At 49.9% G+C, this 11569-nt stretch overlaps 1 protein-coding gene across 2 annotated transcripts; it reads left to right on the top strand.

The window, feature by feature from the left end:
• Positions 1-7089: 7089 nt before the first annotated feature.
• On the top strand, positions 7090-9010 carry LOC120666323 (polyol transporter 5-like). Of its 2 annotated transcripts, none has more exons than XM_039946149.1 (3): positions 7090-7275; positions 7384-7730; positions 7831-9010. In XM_039946149.1, exons 1-3 carry the CDS (start codon positions 7155-7157, stop codon positions 8779-8781), a joined length of 1419 nt encoding a protein of 472 aa, XP_039802083.1. In that variant the 5' UTR covers positions 7090-7154; the 3' UTR covers positions 8782-9010. The 2 variants fall into 2 exon arrangements, with proteins under 2 accessions (XP_039802083.1, XP_039802084.1); XM_039946150.1 differs by having other exon boundaries at positions 7158-7303.
• The last annotated feature ends 2559 nt before the right edge of the window (positions 9011-11569 follow it).

Below are 11569 nucleotides of genomic sequence, written 5' to 3' on the forward strand. Positions count from 1 at the left end.
AAAAATTTCCACCCCCTAGTTGTTATATGTGGTTCTATGGGTGTATGTACAGATATATATGACATACTAGATATCTGTTTCTATAGTTCAATTTTCAAATTTCAGAGATTTTTTTTTGTCTCTGCACATATGTTTCTATGACTACACGCATATGTTTCTATGAATGTTTTCAGGGACAGATACATCTATGCCTATAAATATGAGTTTTTATGATACCTAAATTTAAATTTTAAATTTTTTTAAAAAAATATTCAAAAATGGATCTCATATGATGCAAAAAAAATGTCAGTAATCCAGTGGTGAAAATTGTTTTCGAAGTGTATATCCGAGTAAAAAGTTATCGATGAAAAACCAACCACTCTTTTTACTCTCACCTGGCTGGTGATGCGGAGGGCAAGCAGCGCATGGACTTTATTTAAAAAAAAAAACTGCGCATGCAGCAGGGGGGAGCGGCGCGCCTGGGTGGGGTGTCTGGCGGCGCGCGTGGTGTGGTGGGTGTGGTGGGTGGGGTCCGGCTGGATTGCGCCAGGTGTAGAGGCCGGCGCGCGGGGGGCTGGCTGGTGCTCCCCGTGAAGCCCAGGGCTTTTTTTAGCGTGATATATATATATATATATATATATATATATATATATATATATATATATACACACACACACGCGCTTGTAGCTATTTTTATATAATATTATTTCTACTTCTAATGGGTATTTCAATTGCATGTTGGTGAACCCGTTAAGAATACCTTACCGTAACTATTTTTTCAGATCTCAACCATCACGTGAGATGCTGCTCACCTGGGGTTATTTAATTGATTCAATTCTCCTTCCTCATCGTTTGCGGGGGCGGCCTCCGCTGCACACATCGCTTCGGCCAGCACCATGCGCAGGCTCCGCGGGAGCATGCATGTGCAAAAATTGATGCGAAGGCGCCACAGCGGCTCCTGTTGATGAGCTGCTCCGCCCAACACCTCATCTATAGATGGAATCAAGGTATATATATAGTACACCAGAAACTCTGGGCCTGATCGATCCTTCGTCTGTTGTAGATTTATTTATCCCTACTCTTAATATGCCACCATCCAGATCGGGAGAGTCTCAATCCGTCTTGGTGCCTCTGGCCTTTGTTGGGATCTCACACTCTTGCTTTTCCGTCAGCAGCAGCATCCAGAGGCTGTAGCAAGTCCTCCGGCGATGGCGACTCCCATAACAGATCATGTAGTCATGGCCGCCGTTGCCCGCCATGGCACCAGAAACTCCATTAGATTTGACACCCAATTTGATCCATCTTATTTAGTATATACATACAGAGTGTCCGTACTGAAATGTATTTGTGTTTATGTACTCAAACTATGTATGCTCAGACTCATTTGGAATACATAAACAATGTATATATCTGAGCATACTCTTTTGGCCGCATATACTCGCCAAAAAAACTCTTTCAGCATACATAATTTTGGTGTACGTGTGTTGACAGCCAAAATTAGCACCAACCGGTCTGACCGGTCGAGGCACTGTGGCCTGTCCGGCAGGGATCGAGCGGTCTGACCGGTCCAGGTAGAGTCCGAGTACAACTATGGTTTTTCATAGATTTAGATATGTAAACAGGATTTCTTGCGGGATAAGTCCACCCCACCCTACAAATATAAAGGGTCACGGCCGATTAGGGAATCCAATCGAACAAAATCAATACAAACTCTACTTTTTATCCTCTTCTCCAAACCCTAGCTTTTCTAACCCCATCTGTTGTTCTTCCTTCGTCTCCGTGACGTTTGAAGACGTTCTAGGTGGCCTGCCAATCCTAGAACAACCCTACGTGCACCTACCTTGACGGGGTCCCTCCCGAGTTCGCGTTCGTCGGCCGTCGCCGATTCTCACCGGCGACCGGTCTGACCGGTCCCTTAGACTGGTCTGACCGCTCCACGCAGGGAGAGCTGCATCGAGCTCTTTCTCGCGCCCCACGATCTAGTGCGTTCGTGTGTTGACCGAGATTTGCGTCAACAACGTGCATACTCATATTACTAAAATACATATTCAAGATTTGAGAAACAAAATATATTACTAAAATACAGACTAGCATGACATTCATCAATATACTAGGTGCAGTATGTATACATAAACAGTGCACATACTTGAGACAACAGCCATAAACTAACTAGCCAAACAATATGAAATAACACAGATGAACAATATTAACCCAAGTCATTGAAATGAAAAAATCTTAGTCCAATCCCACTATTTATGAAACAACCACAATTAGTAATGAGGCAATCGAAATTATAAAATAATTTGAAGAAGCTTACCATTCAGAGCTCCCACGAGAGCATCCTGCCCCCCATGTGCTGGCAGCATGAGCACCGGCGGCAAGAATTTTAGGGATTGGACCACCAGCACGTGCAGTTCCATCACCAACAGCACCGGTGTCAGGAGCAGCACCAGTTCTTGAAGCACCATCGGTGACTGGAGCATGCGCGGCCGGTTCGACGACGTTCCGATTGGATCTGGATTGATGCTTCTTCGATCCCGTCAGATTCATCCTTGTGACCTTGCACATGGCTTGGGGAGGAGCACTAGCCAATCACTATTCACTAGCACGCTCTAGCACAGCACAAACCAAACGGGACTAATAGATGGAGGGATGGACCTTTGGCGCCGATTGGATTGGAAGCGCGCGAAAAAAATTGGGTTAATTGAAAGCATACCATTGTAATTTTTAAGAGTTGGAGAAACACTACTACAACTTTTAATATTAGAGATGTACTACTCTCATACGTCTTTTTAACATTTTGGGCCCACCCGCAGAGTACGTATCCCTCTGACTTTTTGTAAGGACCGTATTGTCCTTCTGTAGTATGTGCTCATCCCATCGTCTATACTCGATCGCTGTACGTCGCGTTCCTTGCCCTAGGATGCTGCCGCCGGTCGACTGCAGGTGCGCCGCCGCCCCCAGACCCTTGCCGCGGGCGCCTGACTGCGCAGGCAAGCCATTCCGTCCTGATAGGCCATCACGACTCGCTCCTCCAAGTCGCTGGCTTTACAGAGTTTCCTCTGCACCTGCTCGTGCCATCTTCCAGACGGAGCCTCCTGATCCAGCAATACTCTCAGCTCAGTACACCGTAGTAGAGAACAAAAGCTCCTGCAAGTTGCAACCGGAGGAAGCTACAAGAGACGAGAGAACGGGCAACCGCGCCCACATGCGGCCTGCGACCGCGGCAGGCCCAGATCTGCGCCCGCGGCTGGGGCCGCCCGCAGCAGGCAGGGCCCTGCGCCCGCGCTGGCAGGCGCCCGCGCAGGGGCGGAGCGAGGATGTCAATTTTTTCATTGTTAGGAGGGGTCAACCATACAAATTTATATAAAAATTTAATCAAAATTTAAATTTACAATGGAAATTTGGGGATGATAGGGGGGCCAGGCCCCTGCCCGCCCCCTGTCTCCGCCCCTGCGCCCGCGGAAGGGGATGGCAGCTCAGGGCCCCGCGCCAGCTCAAGAGGAGGACAGCTCGCGCAGTCAGGCGCCCGCGGCAGGGATCTGGAGCGGCGGCGCACCTGCAGTTGACCGGCGGCGGCACCCTAGGGCAAGGAATGCGACGGACAGCGATCGAGTATAGATAATGGGATGAGTAAGGATGGATTCGGATCGGATACGGATGAAATCGGATCCGAATGTCACCTTTTACTACATTTTAATTCGGATACGAATACGAATGCGGATCTCATCGGATACGAATACAAAACGGATAGTTCGAATCCGGATACGAATCCGGATACCTTCTCGATTTGAAACATAGAGCTATCATGAGTATCAGTTTATTTTGTCAACAATTTTATAGTAGATCAAAATTACTATACAAGTAGGGAGTAAAGGATTATGAGATAGCTAATAAAAAAGAATATAATTATCTATGCATAGCTTTTATATTAAACATATAATACTAATTATAAATATAAAATAAATAAATATTTAAATACTTAATAATTAAGATATATAAAAAAGATTTTATCATTAAATAAATAATTAATTTGACTCGTATTAAATAATTTTAATCATGGAATAAATATATTAAATAGTTAAAGTTAATTTTTATATCATTACTAATTTTAATAAATATATTATTAGTTATCTAGCTTTCTAAATAATTTAAATAGTGTACATCATTAGGTAATAGGTATAAAGATAAGTTTAAGATTATCTCACTAGTCACTTTTTCTTTACGGATACGGACGGATACGGATGTGATCGGATATTCTTCGGATACGAATATGGAATCGGATAGAAAAAAGTTCTTAAAATCGAATTCGGATGCATCCATATGATATCCATATTAAATTCGAATACGAATACGGATATCCATATTTACGTTTTAAGCGGATACGAATATGGATAATTCGGATGTTCAGGCATCCGGATCCATCCTTAGGGATGAGCGACGTTGTACAGAAGAGCAATACGGTCCATACAAAAAAGTCAGAGAAATACGTACCTTGCGGGTGGGCTTAATATGTTGAAAGACGTACGAGAGTAACATATCTCCAATATTAAAAGTTATAGTAGTATTTCTCCGACTCTTAAAAGCTACAATAGTATGCTTCCAATTAACTAAAAAAATTTCGAGAAAGGCTTGTGCGCCGAAAAGCTCGCGCGCAGGAGAAGTAGATACATGAGATGAGCATGGCGGCGGGCAGCGCAGCCGATCGAGGGGGATGAGCAAAATGCGGGGGAAAGAAACAATGAGTCCAGCCCAACGCGTTTTTGTCGCTGGTTTCTACATCTTGGAACAGGCGCCGAAATGGTCCGCGTTTGGTTAGGGTGAAAAAAATTTCGCGAAAAGGAAATATTGCATGCATATAGTATGAAATGAAATCTATTTGTAAAATCTTTTCACATATAGATGAAAATTTACGCGCCGAATCTAATGAGCCTAACTAATCCATGATTAGATACAGTAATATTACAATAATCATACTCCAATCATTCTCTAATCGTGTGGTCAAAAGTCTCATTAGCTATAGTACGGCTACAGTAGCCATGGTTGTGGAGGTGGTTTTATAATTAGACTCTATTTAATATATCCAATTAGTGGTCAAAGTTGCGAAAAGTTTTCGCAAAATTTTTTTCGCCCCCATCCAAACACATGCCTAGTCCGCGTTTGGTTAGGGTGAAAAAAATTTCACGAAAATGGAATCTTACATGCATGGAGTATAAAATGAAGTCTATTTGCAAAATCTTTTCACAGATAGGTGCAACTTTACGCGCCGAATCTCATGAGCCTAATTAATCCATCATTAGATATAGTAATGCTACAATATCCATAGTCTAATTATGTGGTCAAAGATCTCATTAGCTACAATACTGCTACAGTAGCTATGGTTGTGGAGGTGGTTTTGTAATTAGAATTCATATATCCAATTAGTGGTCAAAGTTGAGAAAAATTTTCGTGAATTTTTTTTCGCCCCCATCCAAACACAAATACATAGCTAATTTAGAATTTTTTTGCCAAAAGCTAATTTAGATTTCAATATGAACTAGCTAGCACATACATATACATAGCTAACTCCCTAGTCCCTACTAATATATATATATATATATATATATATATATATATATATATATATATATATATATATATATATATATATATATATATATATATATCACCTTAATTACATCCATGGTGGCCGACACCTTGGTAGAGCTGTGTTTAGATCCAAAAACTTTACACCCAAAAACATCACACCAAATATTTGGACACATGTATAAATTATTAAATAAAATCTATTTACAAAACTTTTTGCACAGATGGGTTGTAAATCATGAGATGAATCTAATGAGTCTATTTAATCCATAATTTGCAACAGTGATGCTATAGTAATCATCAGTTAATTATAAATTAATCATGGATTTATTAGGCTCATTAGATTCGTCTCGCAATTTACAACCTATCCATATAAGAAATTTTGTAAATAGATTCTATTTAGTACTTCAAATTAGTAAGATTCTTTTTCAAGCCCACGCCATGTCCACGTCAGCTCCATGCGGACTCACTTGGTGGCCCATGAAACGCCACCTCATCAACCGGCTGGTCGGCTACTTTAGCCTGGTCGCAGCGGCATACGCTACCACGTCCTGCAGGATGCTGATAGTGAAAATTTCACTGTAGCGGCGTACTGCAAAGCGTCCGTAACGATAGCGGACGGGGGACATTTCCTCCAATCTAACATGATGGCGTTCCTCCGCTACGCGCCGCATCGGGCCCACCTTGCCTCCGCACGATGCCGCGCGCGCCATCCCAACGACCACGCGCTCCTCCTCCGCCGCCGCTCCACCCAGCCCCGCGCCGCCGCTCTACCACCCGACGGGCCGCCGCGCCCTCTAGGGAGGAGACGAGCTTGTGGCAGAGGCGGACAAGAACGAGCTCACGGCGCGACGGAATCGAGCTCGCGGACGTGAAGAGAGAGGGGAGGGAGGCCGGGAGCTCGCGGCGGCAGGAGCTGCGGAGCACGCGGAGGCGGGGGCGAGGAGGGCGAGCTGAGGAGTAGGCGGGGCCGAGGAAAGGGAGCAGGGGAGCTCGCCGGCCACCGCTCGCCGTCCTGCGTGCCGCCGTTCCGTATGCTCGCTGTTCTGCGGGGACGAGCCGAGCCCAGCGCAGATCCGGCCTCCGCCCTGCTCCTCCGGGGCATGGCCTGCTCCGCCATGGCCGCCGCCCTTCCCCAGCTCGCGCCGGAGTAGGGGCGGGCCCGCGCCTCCTCGCCCTGCAGGCCGGCAAGCCAGGGAGGGCCGCCGTCGGGGAGGGAGGCTGGCGCGGGAAGGGCCGCCGGGGAGGGAGGCCGCCGTCGGGGAGGGAGGCTGGCGCGGGGAAGGCCGCCGGAGGAGGGGCAGGGCCGTCGGAGAAGGGGGAGGGCGGCCGCCACGAGCGACGCGGGGAGAAGTTTTATAAATAGATTCTATTTAGTACTTTAAATTAGCAAGATTCCCTTTGAAGCCCATGCCCGCACGTCAGCTCCACGCGGACTCGCCTCGTGGCCCATGCAATGCCACGTCATCAACCGGCTGGTCGGCTACCTATATATATCCGTCCGCGACAGTCGCCTACTCCCCTGTCCGATCGGCTACCTAACTCCCGCTGTCTCAGACAGGTCATCCTGAGCCCGCCGCCGGCAAGCCATGGCGCACCAACCAGGAGACGCCGAGGCGCCGCTGCTCGCCAAGCCGGCGGCGAAGCGCAACAAGTACCCCTTTTTCTGCGCCGTGCTCGCCTCCATGACCTCCGTCCTCACGGGCTACCGTACGCATCCTGCTTGCTCCATCTCCAGGTTATTACCCATCTTTTGCATATATATGTATCTACGCATGCTGACCACCCGTGCACCGTGTGCCATGGCATGGGCGGCAGACATGGCGGTGATGAGCGGCGCGCAGATCTTCATGGCGGAGGACCTGGGCATCAGCGACGCGCAGGTGGAGGTGCTCTCGGGCGTCATCAACATCTACTCGCTCGTCGGCGCGCTGCTGGCGGGGTGGGCCTCCGACCGCCACGGCCGCCGCCTTACCATCGTGCTCGCCAACGTCTTCTTCCTCGCCGGCCCGCTCGCCACGGCGCTCGGGGGAGGGTACGCCGCGCTCATGGTGGGCCGCTTCATCGCCGGCCTCGGCTCCGGGTACGCGCTCGTCGTCGCGCCCGTCTACGCCGCCGAGATCGCGCCCGCGTCGTCCCGCGGCCTCCTCACCTCGCTTCCTGAGGTTTGATTGAACAGACTATTGTGCAATTAGGATTCGATCTGAGAGCAGTTTGATTGTTTTTTTCTTGCGGTAATGTTGATTTCTTTATCGGTTCTTGAAGATCTTTATGAACACCGGAGCGATGCTCAGCTACGTTTCCAACTTGGCCTTCTCGGGGCTACCCGTGCACCTGTCGTGGCGGGTCATGTTCGCGGTGGCGGTGGTGCCCACGGTGTTCCTGGCGGCCGGCGTGCTCACCATGCCGGAGTCGCCGCGGTGGCTCGCCATGAAGGGCAGGGTCGCCGAGGCCAAGGCCGTGCTCGACAAGACGTCGGACACGCCCGCCGAGGCCGAGCAGCGGCTGCTGGAGATCGAGGCAGTCGTCAGCAGCGGTGAAGGCGGCGGCGGCGCGTGGAAGGAGGTGGCCACAAAGGCCGGCGTCCGCCGCGTGCTGGCCATCGTGCTCACGCTGCAGTTCTTCCAGCAGTCGTCGGGCATCGACACGGTGGTGATGTACGCCCCGCGTGTGCTGGCCATGGCCGGGGTCACCTCCACCACCCTGCTCCTGAGCCTCAACGTTCTCTTCGGCATCGCCAAGGCCGGCTCCGTCCTCATCGCCATGGCGCTCGCCGACCGCGTCGGACGCCGCCCGCTCCTCCTCGCGAGCACGGGCGGCATGACGGCGTCCCTGCTCGTCCTGGGCTCGCTGTTCGTGGCGTTCGCCGGCGCCAAGGACGACGCCGCGGTGGCCGCGGTGAGCGCCGCCGCCGTGGTGGCGTTCGTGGTGGCCTTCTCCGTCGGGCTCGGGCCGCTGGCCTGGGCGTACAGCTCGGAGATCCTGCCACTCCGGCTGCGCGGCCATGGCGCGGGGCTCGGCACCGCCTTAAACCTGTTCGTGAGCGGCGTCGTCACCATGACCTTCATCTCGCTCTACAAGGCCATCACCATGGCCGGCGCGTTCTACCTCTACGCCGCCGTCGCCGCGGCCTCGTTCGTGTTCATCTACACGTGCCTGCCGGAGACCATGGGCCGGAGCCTCGAGGACATGGAGGAGCTCTTCCACACCAAGTGATTCGTGTGATCTGACCAAACCATCAATTCGATTCGATTCAGTAGCATTGCCAAATGCCAATTTGGCATTGTCGGAGCTTCGTCTAGAATTTTGGTCGATCACGGACGCAAATATGACTCCTGCAAATACAAATTTCAACACTGTAAATTTGTATTCTTTTTATCAAGACCACGGGAATAAAAGAATTTGCACTTCATCATGCTGTTAATGATGATGGAGGCATTATTTACGCAGCAGCATTATTTACGCAGGAAAAAGACAGGTTGTCAGTTGATGAACACAACCGCTCTTAATGATGATGGAGGCTCGATTTGACGGGGTTAGGAGAGGTGCAGTTGCTCCGAGCCTCCAAGTTAAAAGCCAGACGTCCCAATAATGTCCTCTACTCTAATGAGATGTCTGTGCACAAGTGGACTGGAAGTTTTATGTGGACGGCTGGCGGTTGCTAGTTTGCACTAGTGGAAATTATAGCTTTGGTGATGAATGGATTTCATCTTTGTGAAAACCAAATCTGTCATAAAGAAAAAATTCATTGACGAATTTTAAACCATCAAAAACAAAGCATCAAGTTTGTTTATCCATGATGAAATGGGCACAAACGTCACAAAACTATTTTTCCATGACGAAAAACCTTTCATCACATAAACCTTTTTTTGGTTCTATGATACCTAGCAAAAACTCACAGCATGTCCGAATCCATGTGTCCACATGTCAATTCAGTAGACCAGCACGTGTCGTCTTCTTGTTGTTTCATGTGTCGCTTTCTTAGAGTTCTATGTATCTTTTTCTTATTGGTCCACGTATCTTATGCCTATGGGTCCACACATGTCAGTTCAGGGTGCCCACGTGTCATTTTCTAGGTGTTCCATGCATCGTTTTCACAGAGTTACACATGTCACTTTCTGATCAGTCCACATTTCATCACGGAACCATTGCATCATAGAACCATTTTATCACAGAACACCAAATGATACAGAAGAATTATGTGCCAGAATCTATACCATATGTAAGTTACAACAAAATAAGTTCATCACACCACCACAATTAGCAAACTGACTATTCAGAACTGCACATTAGGACATCACACAAGCACTAGAGGTCACGACAACAGTTCCACACACATGATCAGGGATGAGAAGAGGTATTGTCGAGTACCATAATCAGGGGCACCCTAACCTAGGGACTAAACCACCCTCAAAAGTGCAAAACGCAATTAAGCAACAAGGAAAGAAAAACTACTCGGGGAAAAGTGATTACTCGATGGCGATCCTGGAGAGGAAGAAGTCACCGAACCGGCTGGTAGATCACGAAGCCACCAATGATGACAACTCTGTCGTCGTTTTGCACCCGGATACCATGGATCATCTGCAGCTCTCTTACAACACCCAGATCCTCTCCAGGCTCCCAAGAGGCCCAATCCACACTCGGCCCATGGCCCAGCTCCGCGGTATGGCCCATTCGAGCCCCCTCCCCCCCTCTCGAATCCGCAGAGCAATCTCTGCTTCGCTCGAGGCCTTCCCGCTGAGACCCTTGACAGCACACCACATCTCCGCCTCGCTCGAGGGTAGGAGACCTACCCTCGGAGAGCAGACCAACTCCGCCTTGCCTGAGACCCCGCGAGACCCCCTCGACCGAGCCCTCTGCGGGGCCTCGGCTCAGGGGAAACTCCGCCTCGCTCGAGGCCACCCCTCGGCAGATGGAACTAGCAACCCATCTGCTCACCCACCCGACTGACGGAAGCATTCAATGCCAACCACTCCACCGCAGAGCGCGGAGTAAGCCAGTGTAAGGCCACCATTCCACACAGCAGGTGTGACTGGAGTCCCGTCCACCAACTCCGGCCACAGTACCGCCATTCCCGGCACTGCTCCGGTCCTGTGGGAACCTGCGACGCCCTATGCGGACGTGCCCTGCACTGTTCTCGCCGCTGTGCTGCCTACTCCTTGTACTACTTCAATTGCAGGACCCTCGGCAAGCATGGGCGCTACCCTCGGACGTGGTACGGACCTTGACTAGAACAAGACCTCTGCCAGCAGGACCCTCGGTGCTCCGCCAACTCAGGCGCAGAGGACGGTACTTTCAACAGATGACACCACACCGTTCACAGGAGTCACCATGATGCCGGCGCGATCCCCGCAAGGCTAAGGAGCTTCCCAGGACGACTGCCACGCCCGGCGCCATACTCTCTAGTGCTCCACAGTGTACTTCCTACAGCAACCGACCACTGAACACCCCGATTCGGGGGAAGACGACGACCTCCGAGATCTCCCCGTACATGTACCCCACCCCTCCTTGTGTCTATAAAAAGAGGAGGCGGGCTCCTTCCTAAGCCATTGTTGTCGTCCGAAACCCACCGGCGAGCAACGACGGGCAACACGAAGAGCCGGGAGGTCGCTAGGGCGCTAGAGGCACTGCTTCCTCATCGACGGCCCGCAATTTCCGTCACGCGCCCGGAGGTTTTGTGGAAAACCGGGCGTGCCACCTGACCTATACCCGATCAGGAGGGTGCAGACGTTCTCCAAACAGTTTCCTGCATATAAAGACACGTGTAAACGTAAGTCCGAGCCGTGGTCGGCTCCCCGGGATGACTCTTGCATCGGCTTTGAAGAGCCGATCGAGTCCCGGTGTCAGACAGGATCTGATTGTATCTGGATATGATAAATAGAGCAAATCACTATAAAACTGCTTCAATCAAATCTAATTGATCTAATCCACGATGGTAACAGCTTCACTACTAGATCGGAACATCCTACACGTGACTGGGCCTAGCGAACGTAACAGACAACTG

The sequence above is a fragment of the Panicum virgatum genome, chromosome 3N, assembly GCF_016808335.1.
Source record: "Panicum virgatum strain AP13 chromosome 3N, P.virgatum_v5, whole genome shotgun sequence".
Classification (NCBI taxonomy): Eukaryota; Viridiplantae; Streptophyta; class Magnoliopsida; order Poales; family Poaceae; genus Panicum; species Panicum virgatum.

Coding starts and splice junctions, on each gene's coding strand:
- LOC120666323 (XM_039946149.1), top strand. CDS start 7,155: ATGGCGCACCAACCAGGAGACGCCGAGGCGCCGCTGCTCGCCAAGCCG. Junction 7,276..7,383: donor CTCCGTCCTCACGGGCTACC/GTACGCATCCTG, acceptor CATGGGCGGCAG/ACATGGCGGTGATGAGCGGC. Junction 7,731..7,830: donor TCCTCACCTCGCTTCCTGAG/GTTTGATTGAAC, acceptor CGGTTCTTGAAG/ATCTTTATGAACACCGGAGC.